At 42.5% G+C, this 26,380-nt stretch overlaps 1 protein-coding gene across 1 annotated transcript; it reads left to right on the top strand.

Moving 5' to 3' along the window:
• Positions 1-18,515: 18,515 nt before the first annotated feature.
• On the top strand, positions 18,516-26,177 carry LOC310843388 (uncharacterized protein). The gene is made up of 5 exons (XM_083736696.1): positions 18,516-18,932; positions 19,119-19,200; positions 19,427-19,509; positions 20,657-20,783; positions 23,948-26,177. Exons 1-5 carry the CDS (start codon positions 18,531-18,533, stop codon positions 25,255-25,257), a joined length of 2,004 nt encoding a protein of 667 aa, XP_083592822.1. The 5' UTR covers positions 18,516-18,530; the 3' UTR covers positions 25,258-26,177.
• Positions 26,178-26,380: the final 203 nt, after the last annotated feature.

The following is a 26,380-nucleotide window of genomic DNA, read 5'->3' as shown; positions in this document are numbered from 1 at the left end:
AAAAACAACATTCTAGGCAATACATTCATTTTTATAACATAAAGCTTCAAATTTGACCATATTTCTAAATCTCTTTTCACTTCTGACCAGCATTTTTCATAATTATCTTTAAATAAATTCACATTTTTTGCTGTCATCTTAATCCCCAAATATTTCACTTTCTTAACCACCGTCAAAACAGTCTCGTTCTGAAACCTTTCTTTTTCAATTGATGTTAAATTTTTCTCTAAAACTTTAGTTTTTGACTTGTTCAATTTGAATCCTACCACTTGACCAAATTCGTTAATTAGGTCTAAAACCCTTTTCGTACTAGATTCTGGCTCCTGTAATGTCAAGACTAAGTCATCTACAAATGCTCTCAACTTGTACTGTTTGGCTCCGACCTGTATCCCTTTAACCAACTGGTCCTTCCTAATCATGTTCAGCAAAACCTCCAAAACCGATATAAAAAGCAATGGGGAAATTGGGCACCCCTGTCGTGTCCCTTTTTCTATCTTAAATTCATCCGTAACCACATTATTTACAATTAATTTTGCTTTCTGTTCAGAATAAATTGCGCCTATACCATTTTCAAACCCTTGCCCTACCCCCATCCCCTGTAAATTCTTTTTCATAAAACTCCAAGAAATATTATCAAAGGCTTTCTCCGCATCCACAAATATAAAAACTGCTTTCATATTTATAGTTACAGATAGGTAGCCATGTTGGTCTGCCATAGTCAAAACAAAAAAAATTCCTTCCAGTAGCACCTTAAAGACCAACTAAGTTAGTTCTTGGTATGAGCTTTCGTGTGCATGCACACTTCTTCAGATACACAGGTTCGTATTTATATTCACTTCTAATTTTTCCAAAATGTCAATTATATTCCTCAAATTATCAGACAGATGCCTTCCCGGGAGAAAGCCCGCTTGGTCTTTATGAAACTCTTTCATTAATACTTTTTTCAATCTTTTAGCCAAAATATCAACAAAAATTTTGTAATCCACATTTAATAAGGATATGGGGCGGTAGTTCTTAAGTTGAGTCTTTTCAGTCTCTGTTTTCGGTATAAGCGTAATGTATGCTTCTTTCCATGACTCTGGCGCCCTTTTCCCTTCCAAAATCTCATTGCAGACTTCCTTCAAAGGTTGTATTAAATACTCCTTCAAAAATTTATAGTACCTGGAAGCCCATCCGGTCCTGGAGACTTGCCCAGTTGCATGCTTTGAATGGCACCTTCTAATTCCTGTTCTGAAATTTTATAGTTCAACATCAATTTACTTTCTTGTGAATTTTTTTGTAATCCATTTGCCTTTAAAAAACATTCTATGTCTATATCTTTCTGTGGCCCTTGTGAATATAGTTGTTTAAAGTACCTTTGAAAGCAATTTCTGATCTCAGTTGGGTTATGTATGTTCTTCCCTTCCACCTCTAAATTTGTAATGGTATTTAATTTTTGTCTTTTTCTCATTTGCCAAGCCAGAAGTTTCCCACACTTATTTGACGCTTCAAAAGTCTTTTGTCTCATTTGTTTAATCTTCCATTCTATTTCTTGATTCATCAGTTCCGTATATTGCGTTTGAAATAATTTTATTTCTCTCAAAATCTCTTGTAACTTTGGTTTTACTCTCAATTTCTTTTCCCCTTCTTTTATTTTCTCTAAAATTTTATCTTCTCATTTTGGCTTTTCTTCTTTATTACATTCTGTTGAATCAGGAACCCTCTCATAACAGCTTTACTTGCGTCCCAAATTATTCTTTTTTCAACTTCAGTATTCATATTTATTTCAAAATAGTCTCTCAAGGTTTTTTGGGCCTTTTTATAAACTTCTTCATCTCTGAATAAGGTGTCATTCATCCTCCATCTAAAAGAGCCAGTTGTTATTTGTTTCATCTCCATCCTTACAGCGTTATGGTCGGAGCAGGTTTTTGGGCAGATTTCCACTTTCTTTATCTTTGGTGCCATCCCTCTAGTTATCCATATTTGATCGATTCTGGTCCATGTCATTTTGGCTTCAGAAAAGAAGGTTCCCTCTCTTCCCAGAGGGTTCTTTACTCTCCAAATGTCCACCAAATCCATATTGTCAGTCATTTCAAAAAAAGTTTTAGGTAGTCTACCATTGTTGGTGACTACCTGTTTTTGTGCTTTGTCCGTATTCGTAGATACCACTCCATTCATATCTCCCATCAAAATTAAATTGTAATCCAAATGTTCCAGTAAAGTCTCATGCAACTTCCTAAAAAATTCAGATTTTCCCTCGTTCGGAGCATAAATTCCAACTACCAAAATTTTTTCTCCTTGATGTTGAATTTCGGCTGCCAAATATCTTCCTTGTTCATCTTTAAAAATTAATTTCGGTAAGAATCTCTCCTTTACATATATCACAACTCTTTTTTTAACTTTGTCCGATGAAATAAACTCTTGTCCCAATCTCTTATTAATAAGTAATTTCCTGTGTTGCCTCATTACATGTGTTTCTTGCAAGTAAATCCAATCCAATTGTTCTTTTTTCAATATATGAAACACACTTCTCTTTCGAGGGGAATTGAGTCCATTACAATTCCAACTTAGGAGTTGCAGAGCCACGATGGGATTACTTCGTTTCACCTCCCACTCCTCCAAGTAGTTGCTCTTCTTCTGTCGGTGGTGTTACCTTCTCTGGGCTAGGGAGTCCAAATGGTAGATTTACTATGCCCAAAATTCCTTTTTCCAGTGTTTTTGGCACTTCTTCTGATTCTGCTTATTTCTGAAGATGTTCTCCGTAATCTTTCAGAAACTTGTCTTTGTCATTTACTGTTCTTATTCTTATTTTCCTTTCTTTATATTTAAACGATAGGCCTTGGGGAAATTCCCAGCTGAAAAGTATCTTATTTCTTCTCAACAGAACCACGAGATCTCTATAGTATGTCCTTATATCCAAAATGTGTTTTGGAATATCCTTAAAGATCTCCACAAATGAATCTCCAATTTCCAAAGTTCTTTGGTAGTGCAAATTTAAAATTTTGTCTCTTTCTTCTTTCGTTCGCAAGGTGATCAGGCAATCTCTTACCCTGTTCTTCTTCTGTCGTGCCCCAATTCTAAAAGCACTCACAATCTTAAATTCTTCCTTCCCCAATTCCTCTTGCCAAAAATCTGTAAATTCCTTTGTAAGAAAGTCCGCCAGATTCTCCTTCTCACTTTCAGGCACCGCTCTAATTCTCAGATTTTTCTCCTTAGCTTGCAATTCTATACAAGACAGTGCCAGATCATGATCCTCCAATTTCTTATATGCAGGTAAAATCTTCTCCTCAGCAGCAGATGCAATCTGTTTTGCTTCCTCAGCTACTTTCCGAGTCGTAGCTGATTCCTCAATTAATTTTTCAATAGATTCTGTATTAAAAGTCACTTTCTTTACCAGATCATTGATACTTGCTGTATTGACATCAATTTTTGCTGATGCTGCCACCACCTGTTTTTTTGTATCAACCACTTATTTTGCTAAATTTTCCAAAGAGTCATTAATTTTGCTAAGTGCCTGGGTTAATACATCGTCAGTTGACATAGTTTTTTATTTAGTCTGCGTGGCAGCTCCTCCTCCTGTTACTCCCGGGGTTGAAGGGCTTCGCTGATGGCATGTTTTGCCTGACCTGGTATGATATGCTGAGTCTAGTTTTTCTTTACCATCTGCCATAGCCCTCTCATAAGAATTCAAGGTCGATCCCACGCCTGGGAGATTTGTTAAAAATTTGTTTTGAGAAGGAATTTTCCAGTGGCGTAGTTGTAATTGCAAGAGAGGAATTTTCCAATGTTATTGCAACAATGTCACTTTCCTCTAGGGGGACAACTTCAGTTTGCCATCTTTAACAACAAATGTAATCTTTACAAAGCCCCCCAGGCTTTCAGAGCTACAATTTCAGAGTCCCAAATAGCTACTGTGAAACCCTAAAAAGGTTTCTTTAAATTCAGAAGAAGTCCAGAAACACTGTATCTTTTTCGCAGAGTTACATAGAGGTCTTAATTTTCCCCTTCAAGTCAAGCTCCTTTCAAAAGGCAGTCCGTTTTCAGTGCTTTGAGACAGCGGATTTAACTTCAAACTCCACTTTTCATGCAGGAATAAAGCTTAAATCTTCCCCCCTCCGCTCCTGCAAACTCAGGGGGAGACCACTTTTTGGTGTTGGATTTTATATCTTTTCAAAGAAGAGTCTTTCAGGGTTTCCACTTTGTAAGTCTCTTTGCTTTGTTCTATCTACAAGCAGGGGAAGCAGACTTCCTGTTTATACTTCCCCTTTCGGCACCGAATTTATTCAATTTGTTCTCCAATTTGATTCAAAAAGCCTACTCACGGGTAGATCTTTTAGCGTCCAATTGTCCAGGAAAAAGTCAGGGCTCTCCGGCCACAGCTGCGCAGCTTCACTCCACGAAAATGACAGTCGGCTCTCAGCACCGCGCCGCTCACTCCGATCCTTTCCGGAGCCTTTAAAAAGGCTCTTTCTCAGTTCGGAGGGGGCGCAAAAGGTGCCCGCTGAGCCCCCACGCTCACAGGCTTCACCCGCCTGTGATTCTCAGAGGTCCCCGCTTCGCTGCAGCGGCAGGACCCGATCTCGTGGAGCTGATCCCTCCAGAGCTCGGAGGGAATCCGCCATTAGCGGGAGGCACCAACCCAGAAGTCCCTCCCGCTTGTGATTTCAGTGGGTCTCCGCCTTCGCCGTGGCGGTCAGACCCTGCTTTCCACGGAGCAAGTTCCTCCCGATCGGAGGAGCTCCGCCATTGCCGGAGGCGCCAACCCGTAAGTCCTGGGAGAGTGTTTCCATGACAACCCCCCCTCTCTTTGCTCTAGGCCATCTTCCAACCCTGGCAGCTGTTTAGAATCAGAAGCTTCCTGTATCCTGACATCAGTGTTTATATAGAGAAGAAATAAAAATGTTAACTAATACCAAGAAAGGACAGCCAAACCCAACACTCCTTACTTTAACGGCAAGATGCCGCTCCGTAGTTGACTTTGAAGTTAATGCTGAAGTAAAGGAATTAATTATAGCTATGGAGAAGCCAATCAACAACAAATTGGAACAAAACTCCTAATTACTTATGGACTCCTCAGGTCAACTAAAAGATTTAACTATTAAGAATCTAGAAGAAGAAAAATCAGTCCAGGACTTGAAATCAAGAGCTAGGAAACCAACAAAAAACTACAAAACAAATATAAAGAGCTGAAAAAAGAACAAGATGCAATAAACGGTGATATTGCAAAACAAAAGAATACAGGAAGAAAGGCTTGGTCAAATAGCAATCTTAGAAATGCATCATAGAGATTTGTGGTTTTTTTTGTTTTTTAAGTAATATTTATTGGCGTTTCAAAAAGGTTTACAGAAATAAAAAAAGAGAAATAAAAAACAAAAAATGCATAGTACAGAGAAAAAAAATATATAAAAACAGTTAAAAACACATCCAATTTTCCATATCTTATTTTCATTTGCTTGTTTCCTTGACCTCCTCACACCTCCCTTTTTTGTATTCTAGTTCCGTTAGATATTTCAGCAAATCCTTTCCACCTTATTTTTATCTTAATAGTTTATCTTAATATATTATAGCTTTACATTCTGGCCTGTTAACAATCCACTTTTACTTAATCCTTTATAGCATTACTACTAAAACCACATAGCTGCATTCCAACATCCTTCTAACATTCTTTGATTTTACAATGTTTCTGTAAATAGTCTTTAAATTTCTTCCAATCTTCTTCTACCGACTCTTCTCCCTGGTCGCAGATTCTGTCAGTCATTTCCACCAGTTCCATATATTCCATCAACTTCACCTGCCATTCTTCCCGGGTGGGTAGATCTTGTGTCTTCCAATACTTCACGATGAGTATTCTTGCTGCTGTTGTTGCATACATAAAGAAAGTTCTGTCCTTCTTTGGCACCAATTGGCCGACCATGCCCAGGAGAAAGGCCTCTGGTTTCTTCAAGAAGGTATATTTAAATACCTTTTTCATTTCATTATAAATCATCTCCCAGAAAGCCTTAATCCTTGGGCACGTCCACCAAAGGTGAAAGAATGTACCTTCAGTCTCTTTACATTTCCAACATTTGTTATCGGGCAAATGATATATTTTTGCAAGCTTGACTGGTGTCATGTATCACCTGTATATCATTTTCATAATATTCTCTCTTAAGGCATTACATGCCGTAAATTTCATACCTGTGGTCCATAACTGTTCCCAGTCAGCAAACATAATGTTGTGTCCCACATCTTGTGCCCATTTTATCATAGCAGATTTCACCATTTCATCCTGAGTATTCCATTTCAACAGCAAGTTACACATTTTTGATAGTATCTTAGTATTGGAATCTAACAATTCTATTTCTAATTTTGATTTTTCCACCTGGAAGCCAATTTTCTTATCCAGATTATAAGCCTCCCTTATTTGATAATAATGAAGCCAATCTCGCACTTTTAGTTTCTCAAAGCTCTGCAATTTCAATTTATCTCCTTCTTGTTCCAATATCTCCCAATATTTCGGCCATTTGGCCTCTATATTGAGCTTTTTCTGAGCCTTCGCTTCCATCGGTGACAACCACCTTGGGGTTTTACTTTCAAGTAGATCTTTATATCTTATCCAAACATTTGATAATTAAATTAAACAGTGCTTTCCTGACAATATGGTTTTTAAATGCTTTATGTGCTTTGACCTTATCGTACCACAAATATGCATGCCACCCAAATACATTATTAAAACCTTCTAAATCCAAGATGTCTGTGTTCTCAAGAAGCAGCCATTCTTTCAGTCAGCAAAATGCAGCTGATTCATAATAAAGTTTAAGCTCTGGCAGGGCAAATCCACCTCTTTCCTTTGCATCAGTTAGTATTTTAAATTTTATTCTGGGCTTCTTGCCCTGCTAGACAAATCTAGAAATATCTCTCTGCCACTTCTTGAAACAATCCATCTTGTCCAAAATTTGCAATGATTGAAACAAAAACAACATTCTTGGCAATACATTCATTTTTATCGCGGCAATTCGGCCTAGCAACGATATATTTCTAGGTCCTTTTTCACTTCCATCCAACATTTTTCATAGTTATCCTTAAATAAATTCACATTCTTAGCAGTCATATTAACCCCTAGGTATTTCACTTTCTTAACCAGTGTTAATCCTGTCTCCTTCTGAAACCTCTCTCTCTCAGACACTGTTAGATTTTTCTCTAAAACCTTAGTTTTCATCTTATTCAACTTAAAACCCGCTACCTGACCAAATTCTTGAATCAGTTCAAGAACTCTTTTAGTACTAGATTCTGGCTCCTGTAATGTCAATACTAGATCATCTGCAAATGCTTTCAATTTGTACTGTTTGGCTCCGACTTGTATACCTTTAACCAATTGGTCCCTTCTAATCATATTTAGGAGAACCTCCAGGACCGAAATAAAAAGCAATGGGGAAATTGGGCAACCTTGTCGTGTTCCTTTCTCTATCTTAAATTCTTCCATCACTACATTGTTCCTCCATCATCACATTGTTAACAATTAGTTTAGCTTTTTGTTCTGAATAAATTTCACCTATACCATTTCCAAAGCCTTGACCAACCCCCATCCCCTGAAGATTTCTAAGAAATGTTGTCAAAAGCTTTCTCCGCGTCTACAAATATCAAAACTGTTTTAGTATTAATGTTCACTTGTCATTTTTCTAAGATATTAATTATATTTCTCGTATTGTCAGACAAATGTCTGCCCGGGAGAAAGCCTGCTTGGTCTTTATGTATCTCTTCCGCTAGTACTTTTTTTAATCTTTTAGCCAGAATGTCTGCAAAAATTTTATAATCCACATTAAGCAGAGATATGGGGCAGTAATTCTTTTTAAATAATATTTATTAGAGTTTCAAAGATGTTACAAAGCTAAAATGAAGAGAGAGAAAAAGAAAAAAGAAAAAGAACAAAAAAATACAAAATACAAAATGTATAAAAACAGTTAAAAACAAATCATTCTTTCCATGTCTTATCTTTCATTTGCTTGTTTCCCTGACCTCCTCACACCTCCCTTTTTTGTATTCTAGTTCAATAGTTGTTTCAGCAACTTTTTGCGTTTATCTTGATATTTTATCATAATATATTATAACCTTACGTTTTCACATGTTAACAATCCATTTTTACGTACCCCTTAATAACATTATTGCTAAAACCACATAACTTCATTCCAGCATCCCTCTAACATTCCTTAATTTTACAGTGTTTCTGTAAATAGTCCTTAAATTTCTTCCAATCTTCTTCTACCGACTCTTCTCCCTGGTCTCAGATTCTTTTTAAATAATATTTATTAGATATGGGGCGGTAATTCTTAAGTTGTGTCTTCTTGGACTGAGTTTTCGGTATAAGTGTAATATAAGCTTCCTTCCACGACTCTGGTGCTTTCCCCCCCCTCCAAAATTCCATTGCAAACTTCCTTTAGTGGTTGAATTAACCAATCTTTCAAAGATCTATAATATCCGGTCCTGGAGATTTACCCAGTTGCATATTCTGGATGGCACCTTCTACCTCCTGTTCCGTTATTCTATAGTTCAACATTAGCTTATTTTCTTGAGAGATTTTTTGTAGACCATTTGGTCTACAAAATTGGTCTATATCAATCTCTTTCTGTGGCCCTTGTGTATATAGTTGTTTAAGTATCTCTGGAAACATTTTCTAATCTCCACTCGATTCTGTATATTCTTTCCTTCCACTTCCAAATTTGTAATGGTGTTAAGTTTTTGTCTTTTTTTCATCTGCCAGGCTAGCAGTTTCCCACGTTTATTAGCCGATTCAAATGTCTTTTGTCTCATCTGTTGTGTTAAATCTTGCAAGGGTGTGAGCAGAAGAAAGAGCTGTGCAAAGGGAAGTCAAGACAGAGGACATACTTCTCTGTCCTCCACCTTCTCAGCCCCTTTCAGCACTGCCTCAAACGTCCTGTGCAGGATGGCACTGCGCATATCGCCGCTGAACTTTGGCCTCATGATGCTCCAGAGATGAAGTGGGGAGAGGGTTAGATGCTGCCTCCTCCGAGTCTCCCTTGCCCCCTTCTCCCTACTTACAGCCTGCCCATTTCGTCCAAGGAAAAAAATCCCACCTTCCTCTCTGAACTAGCTAACTCTCTAAAATGCCCATCCAAGCCTAACTCTGACCCCAATCCCAGACCAACTCCTCTCTCCTCCTCTCGCCTCACTCCTAACCCACAATGGCTGCCTGCAAGTCAGTGGCTTTTAAAGGAGAAGCAAGAGATGTCACAAAGGAGGGCGGGTCCTTGTCACCATGGCAACCCCCTCACCTGGACCTGGGACCACATGGCCCCTCCCATCAGAACTCGGAGGCCCCTGCTGTTCCGCCTGCAATAGGCTGCATCTTCCTTTCGTATCCTCCTTCCTTCCTCCAGTGCCCGGGCCAAAGATTGGGGGGGGTATGAAAGCAGTTTTATTACTCAAGAGTGTGAGTGGATATCTCCAGTTTGGGGGGGGGGTTGTCAGGGGGGGCGGTGTACCTTCAAATGCTCTCCATTTTGGTTGGCCCTGCTGATGTTGGATCTCCGATGAAGAGAGGATCAAGGCATTGGAGGAGCCAGAACTTGGGAGGTGGTTTTTGACATCTCTTGTCTCCAGTATAGGAGGAGTTGATCTGATTTGCCCCAGGGGCCCTTGGGATTGCAGGCCAAGGGCCTTAATTTTTACTCAATAATTCTAAACATATTGCATGTTGTTATCCTGCCTTTCTTCCTGAGAGAAGGATTCAAAGCAGCTTGCACTTAAGATAGAAACAGCTAAGCATATGTAAAGGTGTAATAATTTAAGAAAGCATTACATATTAATGTAATTCAGATATATCTGGTATATTGAAATAATTTAAACATCCCCATAGAAGCAGCATGCCACCAGCACTTTCATGCAAAGCCCTCACTTCCCCAAAGCCTCTTGGGACAAGGAAGTTTTGACCTGCCGGCCAAAAGACCCCAAGGAGGGAGCCAGGCTCAGGAAGGGAACTTCCAACGAATGCCGCTTGTTCACGTTAAGCTGCAGTTGTTGTTCATGAAGCAAATATGCAAGGCTGCATGCAAAGTGGGCCAATGCCATCTTCATGCCTGTTTCATCTTAATTTTGGGGAAGACAAATCGCCACACAGAGAGATTTAATAATGCAGAAAAAGTAGGATAGAATCTTTTAGATTTCCCCTCTACATTTGTGTAATTATTTTTATGTACTTTATACCAGTGTTTTAAGTGAAGCAATAAACAAGAAAGAAAAATAGTATCTTTTCCAACTGATTGATTGCAATGGTTTGGCTTTCTGCCAAGTGGCCCTGGGAAAGACGAGGGGGGAGGAGCTCAGCTCCGCAGGATTCGCAGGGGGCTCAGGGCACAGAAATGGCTCCTCTTTCTTTAAGGGCCCCACAGACCTCATGGGACACCGGAACGGATTCCCTTGTTGCTTCTTTGAGTCAATGGAGGTTGCAGGAGGGCTGTTGATAAAACAGACCCCTCACACTTGGTTACGTCTTAGGACCACAGGCACTGTTACCGGAAAATCCGAGGGCTCCCTTGGACGAAAAGTAAAGACACCAACCAGAGTAAATTGGAGCAAATCAGCAGCCTGTAGGCTTGGTCTTTATTGAAGAAAGACTGTCGCGACAGGACTCCCACCGCCCACGAGGTGAAGCAAGATGGAAGCCCCGAACAAAAGAAGACCCCCCGCTTTTATTAGTTTCTAATCCCTTAAGTTACACCCCCAGAAATACATCATATTTACATCATGACTACATTAAAAATAGGAGGGGTCGAGGAGGGGCTGTGCAGGTAATCTGAGTATCCTGACACCTGGCCGGAGCCCCCCAGTCTTCCCCCACATGAGTCATTCTTGGGAAACAAAGGGTAAGGTGCAGTTTCCTGCCCCCTGGGGAAAATCCGGTCATGGTCCTTTTGTCTGAGTCCGTGAAGAATACACTAGCATATGCAACTCATTATGTCCTTGATAGTCTTTCGTCTGAGTTTATCGAGATAACAATCAAGGTGGTCATGCCAACTGGGAAGGGCTGCAGAGTACGTGACTGCTCGGTCGAGGGATTATGGCTGTCCAGTATCAGGCCATCCCCCTTTGATAGTCCCTGTAATATGGAGCAAAATAAAAGTGGTCCGGTGGAAATCCGAGGTACGGCTGATTTTTGGTGAATTTATGAAGAATACGGCCTCTGAGGTTCAAAGTACTTTTGCTTTCCGGAAACGGCTTGCAACATTTTGATTAGATCAGTCACGGTCAGTTGAACTCGAAACTTTGTATTGAGAGCTGTCAAAATGGGGAAAGGCGAGCGCCCGCTGCCTGCAGTACCTGCGTGGCCGCCGCAAGGGGCGCTGTTCGACAATGCTGATTGGCTGAAATGGCCGCCGATTGACCTAGAGTTCAGGCGGCCGGTCTACTCATAATAAAGATAGGGCGAAACGGATCGTTACGGGGAAATATATGAGGAATTACGGGGTTCTATGAGGAGCTGTCAGGCTAGCACTTCCTTATTTACGGAAGGCTTTAGGGGATGTCCCTCTAGAAGGGGCATCTCCAGGGTCGGGATGGTGGATGGGTGGGTGTGTGGTGCTTGTGCATTACAGTGTAATGAAGGGGGGGGTCTCCTGCTACAGCACAAATGAGACTCCAAGGGTCGAAGTCACTTTGATTCTCAGCATCTTAGTGTGGGAATGTTGTGGATAGTAGGAGAGGATCTATTGTCCTTCTTCACTCATGCTAGCAGAGCACATTCTCTCAGAAAGCCTTAATCCTTGGGCACGTCCACCAAAGGTGAAAGAATGTACCTTCATTCTCATTACATTTCCAACACTTATTATCGGGCAAATGATATATTTTTGCAAGCTTGACTGGGGTTAAGTACCACCTGTATATCATTTTCATAATATTCTCTCTTAAGGCATTACATGCCGTAAATTTCATACCTGTGGTCCATAACTGTTCCCAGTCAGCAAACATAATGTTGTGTCCAAGATCTTGTGCCCATTTTATCATAGCAGACTTCACCGTTTCATCTTGGGTATTCCATTTCAACAGCAAGTTATATATCCTTGACAAATTCTTAGTTTTAGAATCTAACAATTCTGTTTCCAGTTTTGATTTTTCCATCGGGAAGCCAATTTTCCTATCCAGTTTAAAAGCCTCCATTATCTGATGGTAATGAAGCCAATCTCGCACTTTATCTTTTAATTTCTCAAAACTCTGCAATTTCAATTTATCACCTTCTTGCTCCAATATTTCCCAATATTTCGGCCATTTGGACTCCATTTTGAGTCTTTTCAGAGCCTTCACTTCCATCGGTGATAACCACCTCAGGTTTTTATTTTCCAGTAAATCTTTATATCTTATCCAAACATTGAACAATGCTTTCCTGACAATGTGATTTTTAAATGCTTTATGTACTTTAACCTTGTCATACCACAAATATGCATGCCACCCAAAAGCGTTGTTAAAACCTTCTAAATCCAAAATGTCTGTGTTCTCAAGGAGTAGCCATTCTTTCAACCAGCAAAATGTTGCTGATTCATAGTAAAGTCTGAAGTCTGGCAGGGCAAATCCCCCCTTTCCTTTGCATCAGTTAATATCTTAAATTTTATTCTGGGTTTTTTGCCCTGCCAGACAAATTTAGAAATATCTTTCTGCCACTTCTTGAAACAGTCCATCTTGTCCACAATTTGCAATGTTTGAAACAAAAACAACATTCTAGGCAATACATTCATCTTTATAGCTGCGATTCGACCCAACAAGGAAAGCTTCAAATTTGACCAGATTTCTAAATCTTTTTTCACTTCCATCCAGCATTTTTCATAATTATCTTTAAATAGATTCACATTTTTTGCTGTCATATTAACCCCCAAATATTTCACTTTCTTAACCACAGTCAAACCTGTCTCATTCTGAAACCTTTCTTTTTCAGTTGGTGTTAAGTTTTTTTCTAAAACCTTAGTTTTTTACTTGTTCAATTTAAATCCTGCCACTTGACCAAATTCTTGGATTAAGTCTAAAACCCTTTTAGTACTAGATTCTGGCTCCTGTAACGTCAACACTAGGTCATCTGCAAATGCTCTCAGTTTGTACTGTTTAACTCCGACCTGTATCCCCTTAACCAACCGGTCCCTTCTAATCATATTCAGCAGGACCTCCAGAACCGATATAAAAAGCAACGGGGAAATTGGGCACCCCTGTCGTGTCCCTTTTTTTATCTTAAATTCATCTGTAACCACATTATTTACAGTTACAGATAGGTAGCCGTGTTGGTCTGCCATTGTCAAAACAAAAAAAATTCCTTCCAGTAGCACCTTAAAGACCAACTAAGTTAGTTCTTGGTATGAGCTTTCGTGTGCATGCACACTTCTTCAGATACACACAGTATCTGAAGAAGTGTATCTGAAGAAGTGTGCTACTGGAAGGATTTTTTTTTTTTTTTTGACATTATTTACAATTAGTTTTGCTTTCTGTTCAGAATATATTGCACCTATACCATTTTCAAAACCTTGTCCGACCCCCATCCCCTGAAGATTCTTTTTCATAAAACTCCAATATGCTACTCTTTCCTTGTTTAAAAAAAGTTAGCTGACTCTGCTTTTTCTCCTACTTTTCCCATTCACAAGCTCTTTGATTGGAGCCTGAAAACTCATCTTGCATAATGCATCGCCTTCTATTTTTGGTGCAACTGGAACATGGCCAGTTCGCTTGCAGCGGGTGCACAGCTTCTGGGGCACAACAACTATGAAATCCAATGGAAGGCCTGAGGCAAGGGGGTGGCGGTGCCAGAATTTGGCATTGTACAGGGCGGCACTGCCATTTGAGATGCCACGATCCGCCATTGCTCTGACCTCTGGGGTGTGTCCTTTACTTATCCAGCACCCCAATCTCTGTGTAACAAGAAACTCTGGGGTGCTTCTCCTTACCCGGGGTTTAGTTTTCTGGGAACGAAGGTTAGCAACAAAGACTGTGGAGTCTTCAGGATACCTGGTTTTATTTGCACATATATACAACCTGAGCATATAACTCAGAGACATTTTCCTTCCCTTGGCTTGTTCCCCATCCAAACTGGGAGGAGGATCTAGTGCCACAGAAGACAGAATCATGGTTCAAAATGACCGTAACAAAAAGAATTCCAAGAGGGACAAATCTAAGGTTCTGCACTTTGGCAGGAAGAACCAGCTGTACCAATGTAAGATGTGGGGGGTGGAGGGGGACCTGGCTTGCCAGTAGTACCTGTGAAAAGGATCTAGGGGTCTTAGTGGACCACAAGCTCAACATTAGTCAACCTGAGTGTGATGCAGCAGCAGAAAAAGCTCATGCTATTTCAGGCTGCAACAACAGAATAGTGTCCAGACCAATGGGAGATAATAACACAATAAACAATGAATTTCAAAACAGTAACAATTAAATGGACATTTAAAACTCTTTAGGTAATGCAAGGAAATTGATCCACTTGATCCAGCGACACCAGAGAGAGTCTCGACCTCAAGGGCTGTCGCATGGAAGATGGAGCAAGCTTGTTTCCTCTGGCTTGCAACAAAGTTACAACAAAGATTCTGACGGAACAATGTACAATTATTTGAAAAGTTATTGTAAACAATTCAATTCATTTGCAGGATTATCTTAAAATTAAAAACTATCTTAAAAACTAACAAAAAAGTCGGATTATTGAAGAGATGCAGTAAGAAAAATATAACTGAAGGTTTTTTGTATTGGATGTTTGAATGTCATAAAAAATGAAAGGGATGTGTTTCTGGGTCTTGGTCCCCTGTGTCTTCTGCTGCGATCACTGACCCAGGGTTTTCTCCTTTTCCTTTCAAGACCAAAAGTTCTAAATCCAAAGATTCCCTGCTGAAGGTCATCTCTCTTAGTACCGCTGACATTTTTATGACTTTTGAGGCGTGAGTTTGTTTTGGTTTTATCAGCAGGGTTTGTCATTTGTCCAGTCTTCAAATCCTGCACTGTGTGGACGACTGGCTATAAATCTTTGAGGATCAAATCATCTGTATGGAAGAGAATAAAAATGAGAGACATAGTTTTTCCACAGGCCTTTAATTCCCCACATTTTAACCCATCCTTCCGCCAAAACTCCCAGGTGGAAATGTATTAAAAACAGCAGTTTGAATTGGGCCAGGAAACTAATTGGCAGGATCAGTGCAAGATGCTCCAGCGAGCAACCTGGCCGCTGAATCCTGCACCAGATGGAATTTCTGAACTGTCTTCAGAGGCAGCCCTATGTAGAACGGCTTGCAGTAGTCCAACCAAGGGACTGGGTCAAAGTCCCCCACCTTCAACCCCCCTTCTCTTGCCCAGTGTGGCTGGCCATCTGCCTTGGGGGTGACCAGCTGGGACAGCCCCATGGTCATCAGGGCAACCAGGAAGTCCTGAGCCACCCCAGAGCCAGCTGCCTCAGCACAGATTTCAAAGTCGGCCAGCGCCAGCAGTTAGGTTGTCTTCAACTCCGCCTGCGAGACCAGCTCTGTCAGCTCAGGCAGGGAGACCATGGAGGGCAAAGGAAAGAGGAAGCACCCCTGCTGGCAAACACCCCTCCACAAGACCCCAACCCCAGAGTCCTCTCCGCTTGTTGTAGCTGGAGTCAGTCCAGACACTGCCCTCCCAGACCAGGTGGGAAGTTCCTGCCAGGTAGGGAGCAGGTCCTGCAGATCTCCCAGCAAGAAAACCTGGGAGGTGAGTCTTGGGCAAAGAAGGGACAAGGGTCTCCAAGGTGTGGGGCTTACCTTCTCTTCGATTGGGCCACAGGTAGGCCAACTCTGGCTGAGCGATGACATTCTGCAGAGGAAAGAAAAATCTGGGTCAGGTGACACTACGAAACCCACCTTGGATGGCTGTACCCACCTTGGACCCAATCCCTTGTCCCAGAGGACCACCCTGAGCCCTGCAGCCTCTTGGGCAGAGGTCATCATCATCATTTTGGATTTGTATACCGCCTTTCTATCTTACAATACTCATGGCGGTTTACAAGCTGAAGAAACAAAAAAATGTACATCTTATAACAATCTAATGCAATACAAAAATGTGATAATAAAACATAACTTTAAAATAGGCAAACTCCATCAAAAAAGTAACATTCAACAATTGTTAGAATAGTATAAAATAATAATATCGACATATAAAAGTTGAACAGAAATCCACTCAACAGTTACAATAATATCTAAACTATAATCAATAAAGCAACGGCAAGCCACTGTACATAAAACAATACAATACACACCGAGAAGCAGAGACTGGAGGGTGGGGCAAGGCAGGTGGAAGGAGGCCTTGCCTGACAAAGTCTCTCCCCTCACGGTTCTTCCTCCAGGACCAGCTCCCTTGTGAGGACTCCTAGGTGGAGGGGCAGCAACAGGAAAGGGGGCAGGAAAAGCCTCCGGCCTCATCCTGGCACCCAGGAACACATCATCTGCGTCAAAAGTCACTTGGGGAATGTGCTATTGGGAGGATGGAGGCAACCAAAGAAATGAATACCGGAAGGCAAGATACTTACTTTGAGCTGTTGGTGCTAGTTTCTGCTCTTCCCCATTGTCACAGAGCATAAGAAGGTATTACTCATTTATGATGAGAATAGGATTTATTTATTTTGAACTTTTCTTGGTTCCTCCTTGGTAGCCAGTGTGATGATATCAGCAGGGCTAGAACTCAGGACCCGCTGCCTTGAGGGACATCTAAGAGCAGTTGGGCAGGAGAAAGGTCTCCCTTGGGAGGTGGGGGACTCTCCTTCCTTGGAGGTTTCTCAGCAGAGATCGGACGGCCATCTGCCCTGGATGCTTGAGCTGAGATTCCTGCATTGCTGGGGGTGGGACTAGATGACCCTGGGATCCCCTCCTCTCTCTCCACTCCTGAATTCCAGGAGGAGCTTCCTTGCCTCCTGCAAAGCCCTTTTCCCTGCAAGCTCTTCCTCTGGTTTCTGGCCAAGGGAGGGAGATGCTCAGAGTCCAACCAGGAGCCTCACCCCCAAAAGGATATCTGGGCATGGGCGGAGCCGGGGGGGGCAGCTGCCCCCCTAAATCCATAAGAAATAATAAGAATCTGAGGTTCTGCCAAGCGAGAGAGGGCTGAGCTGGAGGGACTCGGCTTGGCAAGGGTTAAAGGGAACCGAGCTGCCTTCCTAGAGAGGACAGGAAGCAAGGGGGGGCCAGGTCCTCCCGAGCCAAGCCCCCCCCCCCAGTCCTTCCCTGCTTGGGTGTCTCTCCTGCAAGGGCTGCCTCGCTCTCCCCTCCTGGGATCTGGTGAGTCTCCTCTCTCTCTGGGATCTGGTGGGGGTCCCAGGGCTGCAGCAGGGGAGGGGGCCGGGGGGGCCGGATCTGCTCCTGGGGGGGGTACCCAAAGTCAGGGAGGAGAGGGTCCTGCCAGGGAGGGGCCAGGTCTGCAGCGCTCTCCTTCCTGCAGATCAGAGGGTCCCAAACTCATCTGGCCCTCCGCCCCCCCTTCAGAAAAACAATGACTCTCCCACGAAATCTCCTTTAAACAAAGGAGTCCCTGGGACTTTAACTCGGTGTGACCTCGCTCAGCATCACTGCATAACAGAGGAAACATCTGCAAATGGTCTTCCAAAGCTGGACGAGGAGGTGGACTAGCCCCCCCCCCCCAAGAAAACCCCACAGGGAGGGAGGAAGGAAAGTCTGGCTGCTGCATTGGGGACCAGTTTCCCAGTCATCTCCAAGGGCAGCCCCCCACGGAGGCCACTGCAGCAATCCCCTCGCACCCAGAGCAGGGCATCCCAGGACCACATCCTCTCTCCCCCAAAGGGATTGGTGCTGGCAAAGCAGCCGGAAATGGGCGCTGCTCCTCACTGAGCCTCCAGGGACCTGGGCATCAATGGCTGTGTGTGTGTTAAGCCATCTAAGAGAATAATAGTAATAAATTACCCGCCTAAATTTCAAGAGAGATGTCTTTGGCTCCACCCACTTGGCCCTTGTTCAGATACATTCCTGGCCCTCAGAGCAAAGAAAAAGGGACCCCACCCCAGGAGTCTGTCTGGAGAGTGGTAGAGAGACCAAGTGCAGGAAAAGGAGACAGAAGCAGGGGAGTGGGGGTGGGGGGAGAACAACTCCTGAGGACCCCCAGGCGAGGACCCCCACTAGAGCCAGGCATCCATTTTCCACAAGATACAAATTATTCCCTTGTCAGTCAATTCTGATTTCTTGCATTTACTCGGAGGCAGGAGCAACTAGACTGATTCACCTCAGAGAAATCCCTTCAGTTGCCTCCCCATTTTGCATCGCAATCTTCCTTCTAGGAGGGCTAGAGTCTGCTTCCTCCTCCTCCTCTCCTTCTTCTTCTTCTCCTCTCCTCCTCCTCCTCCTCCTCCTCCGTCTTCTTCTTCAGAAGATACCTCATGGTTTGGTACAGTCCCACCCTGATTTCTAGGAAGACTCATCCATGCTTGCTCAAGGAACATTTCTCTTCCTCTGACCTAAAAATTCTGTAACTAAACAATGTATTTGCTTTGTAGGATTTGCTAGAGCTTCTCATTCAGACAGACAAAACTTGGCAGGAGACCAAAGGGTTCCTTCCAATTTCTCAGAGGCTTCCTGAGACCACAGATGGATGAGCAAGACTCACCTGGCCCTGGAGCAGGAAGAGGCCATGCCATCCAAACTGGGAGCAGTGGGGGATTCTGGGAAAACTCTGTGCAGAAGATCCTGGGTGAGGAGGACACCCTCCGCTCAGAGGTGCAGAGCCAGCAGCTGAGGCAGTTCTGCTGCCAGGAGGCCAAAGGACCCCGAGAGGTTTGCAGCCGACTCTACCACTTTTGCCACCAGTGGCTGAAGCCAGAAAGGCACACGAAAGCTGAGATGCTGGACCTGGTGATCTTGGAGCAGTTCCTGGCTGTCCTTCCCCTGGAGATGGAGAGCTGGGTGAGGGACTGTGGAGCGGAGACCAGTTCCCAGGCGGTGGCCCTGGCCGAAGGTTTCCTCCTGAGTCAGGCAGAGGAGAGAAAGCAGGTGAGAGAGACTTTGCTCTGGATACTCCCAAGGGGTTCCAAACAGGACAGAGAACATCCCATAATGCTCTATTGATGGCCCATCCTTTTTCTTGGAAGACATCCATGGAATGAGATCTAACACCCTTTAAGTCTTTGTCATTCTCCTTCTAACATTTCTCACCATTCATTCTCTGTTTTCTTTCAGGAAATGGATATCTTTGGAGAAATTGACCAGGATTCCTGTGAGGCAGAGAGGCCTCCGTTGGACACCAGAGAGAGGCCACTGGGTAAGGAGGAAGGTGGCTTTTCTCTGTTTGGAGGCATTCGGAACCAGGGGTCCAGAGGAGGGGAGATATATTTTTATACAACTAACATATGAAATGGTCACAAACGTCCAAATGCACTCAGCAGGTACGGCTTTCTGAAAGGCCCATCTGTAGTTAGAGATGCCCTGTTTCACCTTTGATAGAAGCAGGCACTCCAGGCATCCTGCTTACGTTTTTTCTCTTGTAGGTGAAAGAATGATGCCGGCAAAACCTCCTGGTCCATCTTTTCATGGAGGCAGAAGGGAAGCAGTGGCTGTGGAACCAGATCAGGTCAGGGGAAGCTGCTTTGTGGGGACAGAGGCCAAGGGATGGAGCAATGTCATGGAGTGGCTGGGCACAGAGGAATGGTGGGAGGAAGCAGTCGGGGAACCAGGAAGGGAAGACCTTTCAGAGCCCAAGGAGTGGAGGTGGAAGACGGATGGGTGGTCAGAGGGAGAAGATGGAGAAGCCTGGGAAGAGGAGGTGTCAGAAGCTGAAGGGATAACAGGGCTTAGTGAGCTGGGAGACTCTGTGGCAGAATGCAGTGCAGAATCAGAGGCAGAAGAGGAAGGAGGCAAGTGGGAGGAGGGAGTTCGGGAGGCAGAGGTGAGTCAGGAGAAGGAGGAGCCACTGGGGGCTCCCTCTCCTTCTGCCAGAAGCCCCCCTTCCTGCTTGTCTCTCAGAGCCAGGAGACGTCTGACAATGGAGGAGCAAAGGCAGGCTGCACACTGGCGCACTGTTCAATCATATGCTAGAAACCCCAGAGAGGAGGGGAGTTAGAAAGTTGTGGGGAGCCAGGGGCCTTCACTCTCTTCAAACTTTGCACCATATAATCTCACTTTTCATATATCTCCACACTAAAGAAACTTCCACTTAGACAACTAGTCCATTAATTGATTGAGAGTGCAAACTGACAGATCCTCAAGGAATCAGGTGCTATTCTCATTAGGCCTGAAACTCAGCCAAGTCTGTGAATATCGTGTTCTTGCTGATAAAGAGTTAACTCCAGCTGTGAACTGTGGGACTCATACTGTCACTATCTCTGTTTTCATTCTTTCTTGATCCCTTTTAATCTCTCAGTTCTCTTCGTTCTTTCTCTTAACTGTCTCCTCCAAAGCTTGGACTGGTTTTTCCAAACCATTAGCTTTACTGGATAGTGTTTTGATTTCTGTTGTCAATTTGTCCATTTTTTTGGTGTTACAGTATGAGAAACACACGGTGGAATACTACCTATTTGCACAAAGATGAATACCCATAATTAAAATGCAGAATAAAAGAATTCCATTAAAACATTAAAATAGGCATCCATAATAAAAGTGTGCAGCAAAGCAATCCTATTGAAACAACACAGCAATTAACAGGAAGGAAATAACAGAGCATTGTGTAGAAGGTTATATTTCTGCTGCCTCAGAGGAGGACATTTCCCTTTTTCTTTTAGGGTTCAGTGTGCTTTGAAGATGTCGCTGTTCGTTTCACGGATGAGGAGTGGGCGTTGCTGGATCCTGACCAGAGAGCTCTGCATAAGGACGTCATGGAGGAGAATCGTGGGATCGTGGCCTCTCTTGGTAAGCCTCCGTGTGGGATCTTAATATCTGACTGAAAATTTTAAAAATAACTCTGTGTGACGAACCTCATATATTTTCACAGAGCTCAACAGCGCCCCCTACAACACCTGGGAAACTAACACCCCCACAATAAACCTTGAACAGTAAATTACTTATTTTTCTGTCAGTCTTCCTCCAGTTCTGCCTTTCTATACCACAATTGGGCTGGTCTGAACTGCCCAGGCCATATTAAATGTCAGCTTCAGAGTTGTTAGGAAAGATAAGTAGCTTCTGTCAGTTTTTCTGTTTTTGTTTTTGCTGCTATCGTTCTCTGGTTGACCAAAGCGACTACTGACATTGGAGAATCTCAGGTATTAGTAGCAGTGATAATAATAATAATAATAATAATAATAATAATAATAATAATAATAATAATTATTATTATTATTATTGTTGTTGTTATTATTATTTATACCCTGCCCATCTGGCTGGGTTTCCCCAGCCACTCTGTGTGGCTTCCAAAACATTTAAAAACATGAAATAACAAAATGTGATCCAAAAAGGAATAAAAGAAAAGAAACAGAAATATTGGTGGAGATAAGCTAAAAGGAAAAAGAGGTATTAAGAAACCCAGACAACGAAACAATCAAACAAAATATCAAACTGCTTGTTGTTGTTGTTGTTGTTTAGTCGTTTAGTCGAGTCCGACTCTTCGTGACCCCATGGACCAGAGAACGCCAGGCACCTCTGTCCTCCACTGCCTCCCGCAGTTTGGTCAAACTCATGCTGGTAACCTCGAAAACACTATCCAACCATCTCGTCCTCTGCCGTCCCCTTCTCCTTGTGCCCTCCATCTTTCCCAACATCAGGGTCTTCTCCAGGGGTCTTCTCTTCTCATGAGGTGGCCAAAGTACTGGAGCCTCAGCTTCACAATCTGTCCTTCCAGTGAGCACTCAGGGTTGATTTCCTTCAGTATGGAGAGGTTTGATCTTCTTGCAGTCCATGGGACTCTCAAGAGTCTCCTCCAGCTCCATAATTCAAAAGCATCAATTCTTCGGCGATCAGCCTTCTTTATGGTCCAGCTCTCACTTCCATACATCACTACTGGGAAAACCATAGCTTTAACTATACGAACCTTTGTTGGCAAGGTGATGTCTCTACTTCTCAAGATGCTGTCTAGGCTTGTCATTGCCCTTCTCCCAAGAAGCAGGCGTCTTTTAATTTCGTGGCTGCTGTCACCATCTGCAGTGATCATTGAGCCCAAGAAAGTAAAATCTCTCACTACCTCCATTTCTTCCCTTTCTATTTGCCAGGAGGTGATGGGACCAGTGGCCATGATCTTCGTTTTTTTGATGTTGAGCTTCAGACCATATTTTGCGCTCTCCTCTTTCACCCTCATTAAAAGGTTATTTAATTCCTCCTCACTTTCTGCCATCAAGGTTGTGTCATCTTGACAAACTGCTACATACCAAATTTCTGCTACAAACCAAATTTCTGCCATCAAGGTTGTGTCATCTTGACAAACTGCTACAAACCAAATTTGCTACGCTAATAAATCAAGAAGTGGAATGGAATATTAAAATATTAAAACATAGAAATTTCGAGTTTGCCAGCAGACCAGGAAAACTACTGGCTTGGCAACTCAAGAAAAGGCAGTGATAGGATTGTAAACAAACTGAAACTGGGAAACAAAATAATAGATGAATCGAATGAAATATGTAATTTTTTTGTAAGTTATTACAGAGAATTATACCAAAAAGAAATGGAAAACCGGGGGGGGGGGGTGAAGAATTTTTAAAACATAATGACCTGCCAGTAATTCTGAGTGGGGAAAAAATCAAACACCAATTACAGCCATAGAAATCCAACAATACAAATGCGAAATCAGGGAAGTCGCCCAGTCCAGATGGATTGTCAGCCTGCTATTATAAGTAGCTGGAAGAAGTCCTATCACAACCTTCAAAACATGTAATGAATGATATACTAGCCAAAGGGAAAACACCAGAGACATGGAAGGAAGCATTTATAACACTAATTCCCAAACGGGGCAGATCTAACACTTATTTCAAACTACATACCAATTTCATTAATCAGTAATGATTACAAACTTTTCACATCCATCTTAGTGGAAAGATTAAAAAAGACCCTGAGAAAAATAATCCATGAAGACTATGTGGGCTTTCTCCCTGGATGACAATTAAACAGCAATATAAGAAATATTATCAATATATTGGAACACCTAGAAACCAGAAATGACAAACCAGCAGTTCTCATGTTAGTAGATGCAGAAAAGGCATTTGATAATATCTTGTGGAGCTTTATGAAAACACAGATTACCGTATTTTTCGCACCATAACACTCACTTTTTTCCTCCTAGAAAGTAAGGGGAATGTCTGTGCGTGTTATGGAGGGAATGCCTACGGGTGGCGGGGGGGGTCTGCTGCAGTTGTGAGCAGAGGATCCATGGTTCCCCTTCCTTCCCTCCTCCGTGGCTCGCTTTGAAACAGCAAAGCGGGAGAAGAGCTGCTGAGTGGGGAGGAGAGAGGGACAGAGAGCCTGCTTGCTTTAAAGGAGCAAAGCGGGAGAGGAGACGAGCCGCTTACACGAGTAACTAACGAATGTTAGCCGCTTTGAGACTCCTGAAGGGGAGTGAAAGGCGGGATATCAAATCCAAACTCTTCTTCTTCTTCCTCTCTAAAAACTATGTGCGCGTTATGGTTGGGAGCGTGTTATAGAGCGAAAAATACGGTAACTTAATGGGATTTGGAGATACTTTCTGCAAAGGAATAGAGGCAATCTATTTGAAGCAGAGAGCAAAACTTATTATAAACAGCAACATCACAGATAGCTGTAACATAATGAAGGGGACCAGGGAAGGGTGCCTTCTATCCCCACTGCTATTTATCTTAGTATTGGAAATCTTGAACCGAAAAATAAGAGATGAGAGGATAAAAGGTATAGTAGTACAGGGAAAATATTACAAATTAAAAGCCTTCGCGGATGACCTAATAATAACAACAGAGAACATGAAATAAAGCCTAATTAAGAACATTACAACTGATAAAAGAATTTGGACAGGTGGCAGGATTCAGTTCTTCCTCTACCAAAAATTTAATTAGCATTATTCCATAATTGGGGGCTCCATTTCTTCCTGAGGCTCTAATCCCTATTTGTCTCCATTTCAGATTCTGAAGAATTTGAAATCAAGGATGACCATGACAAAATTTGCAGAGTGGAGAAGTCATGTAAAAATGTGGTGTGTGGAGGGAGCTACAGTCGGAGCTCCCGTTCCACTTCCCAGCAAAGAATTCTCATTGGAAAGAAACCCTATCAGTGTGTGGAATGTGGAAAGAGCTTCACGGATAGCTACCACCTGACTTCCCATCAAAGAATTCACACAGGGGAGAAACCCTATCAGTGCGTGGAATGTGGAAAGCGCTTCAGGGACAGCTCCAAACTCACTTCCCATCAGAGAATTCATACAGGGGAGAAACCCTATCAGTGCAAGGAATGTGGAAAGAGCTTTAGTCAGAGCTTCTGTGTCACTTCCCATCAGAGAATTCATATAGGAGAAAAACCCTATCAGTGCTTGGAATGTGGAAAAAGCTTCAGTCGCAGATACTCTCTCACTTCCCATCAAAGATTTCATACAGGAGAGAAACCCTATCAGTGTGTGGAATGTGGAAAGAGTTTCACTACCAGTTCCTATCTCACATCCCATCAGAAAATTCATACGGGAGAGAACCCCTATCAGTGTGTGGAATGTGGAAAGAGCTTCCATGACAAGCGCTCTCTCTCTTCTCATCAACGAATTCATGCAAGGAAGAAAACTTATCAGTGTGTGGAATGTGGAAAGAGCTTCAGTACGAGCTCCCATCTCACAGACCATCAAAGAATTCATACAGGAGAGAAACCTTATCAGTGCATGGAATGTGGGAAAAGCTTCAGTAGGAGCTCCCATCTCACTTCCCATCACAGAATTCATTCAGGAGAGAAACCTTATCAGTGCATGGAATGTGGAAAGAGCTTCAGTATGAGCTCTTCTCTCAGTTCCCATCAAAGAATTCATACGGGGGAGAAACCCTATCAGTGCATGGAGTGCGGAAAGAGCTTCAATACAATCTCCCATCTCAATACCCATCAGCGAATTCATACAGGGGAGAAACCCTATCAGTGTGTGGAATGTGGAAAGAGCTTCCGTCGGAGTACCGATCTCAGTTTCCATCAAAGAATTCATACAGGGGAGAAAGCATATAATTGCTTTGAATGTGGAAAGAGCTTCAGTAAAAGCTCCCATCTCAATACCCATCAAAGAATTCACAGAGGGGAGAAACCATATCAGTGTGTGGAATGTGGAAAGAACTTCAGTAAGAGCTCCCATCTCAATACCCATCAACGAATTCATACAGGGGAGAAACCATATCAATGCATGGAATGTGGAAAAAGCTTCTGTCAGAAAGCGAAGCTCACTTTTCATACAAATACTGAATCGTGAATCACAGAATCATAGAATTGTGGAGTTGGAAGTGATCCCTGGTATCATCGAGTCCACCCCCTGTGAAGCAGGCATAGCAAGTAAAGCATCCATGACAGGTGACCATCCAACTTCATAAAACCTCAAAGGATGGAGATTCCAGCACCTTCCAAGGGATTTCATTCCACTAACAGCTCTTGCTGTCAAAAACTTCTTTCTGATGTGTAGAGTGAATCACAGTTCTGTTCACTTGAAGCCATTGGTTCGTGTCCTACCCTTTGGAGCAGGAATAAACAAGCTTGCTCCATCTTCTAATTTTTTTGTTTTTATTATTTATTTTGGGTATATATTCTATTTATTTCCTTTATGACAATATCCCACATCAACAAAGCATAAACGAAAACAATACAGCAAAGAAGAATCTTTCCTTTCAAACATTTTAAATAAGTGACAAACAATCAGAAATCTCTTTTCCTGGTTCCTTTTAACTCTGATTTGTTCATTCCGATGCTCTGGAATGCCTCTCAGATGTAGCATTGTGTCATTTTGTTTTAATTCCAGAAGTGCAATATTATTTACTGTATCCTTCTGAGTTTCTCTTACTGTGGCTAGCTCTGTTTTCATTCTATCTTGATCCCTTTTTATCTCTCAATTCTCTTCTTTATTTCTCTTAACTGTCTCCTCCAAAGCTTGGACTGGTTTTTCCAAACCATTAGTTTTACTGGATAGTGTTTTGATTTCTGTTGTCAATTTGTCCATATTTTTGGTGTTATTTTGCAAATCTTTTCCTAATTCCACCAGGATCTCTGCTATATTGGCATCTCCTTAGGTCGTCCCCCTTTTAGTTTGTCTTGGTGTGGGTGGTTTCTTTTGTGCAGCCATGTTTTTTCTGTTAGACTGTTTTTCTTTCCAATTAAATTATTGTTTTTTGTTATTCCGAATGTCTCCACTGGATGTCTCTCCCACTGTTGTCTTGGGGAATAATATTTTCTTTTCTTTCTTCTGTAGTAACCTATGTTATCCATTTGAGAACCACAATATTGTTCTTTTCCCCTCTTTATCACAGTCTTTGAACTCTAATACTTTGAAGGAGCAAGGTTTCAATTCCATTAAGTGAGGCAGCTCATCCTCTATTAACATACAG

This window comes from Podarcis gaigeae (assembly GCF_964106915.1).
Source record: "Podarcis gaigeae genome assembly, chromosome: 4".
Taxonomy (NCBI): Eukaryota; Metazoa; Chordata; class Lepidosauria; order Squamata; family Lacertidae; genus Podarcis; species Podarcis gaigeae.
This window is presented reverse-complemented; position numbering and strand designations above follow the sequence as displayed.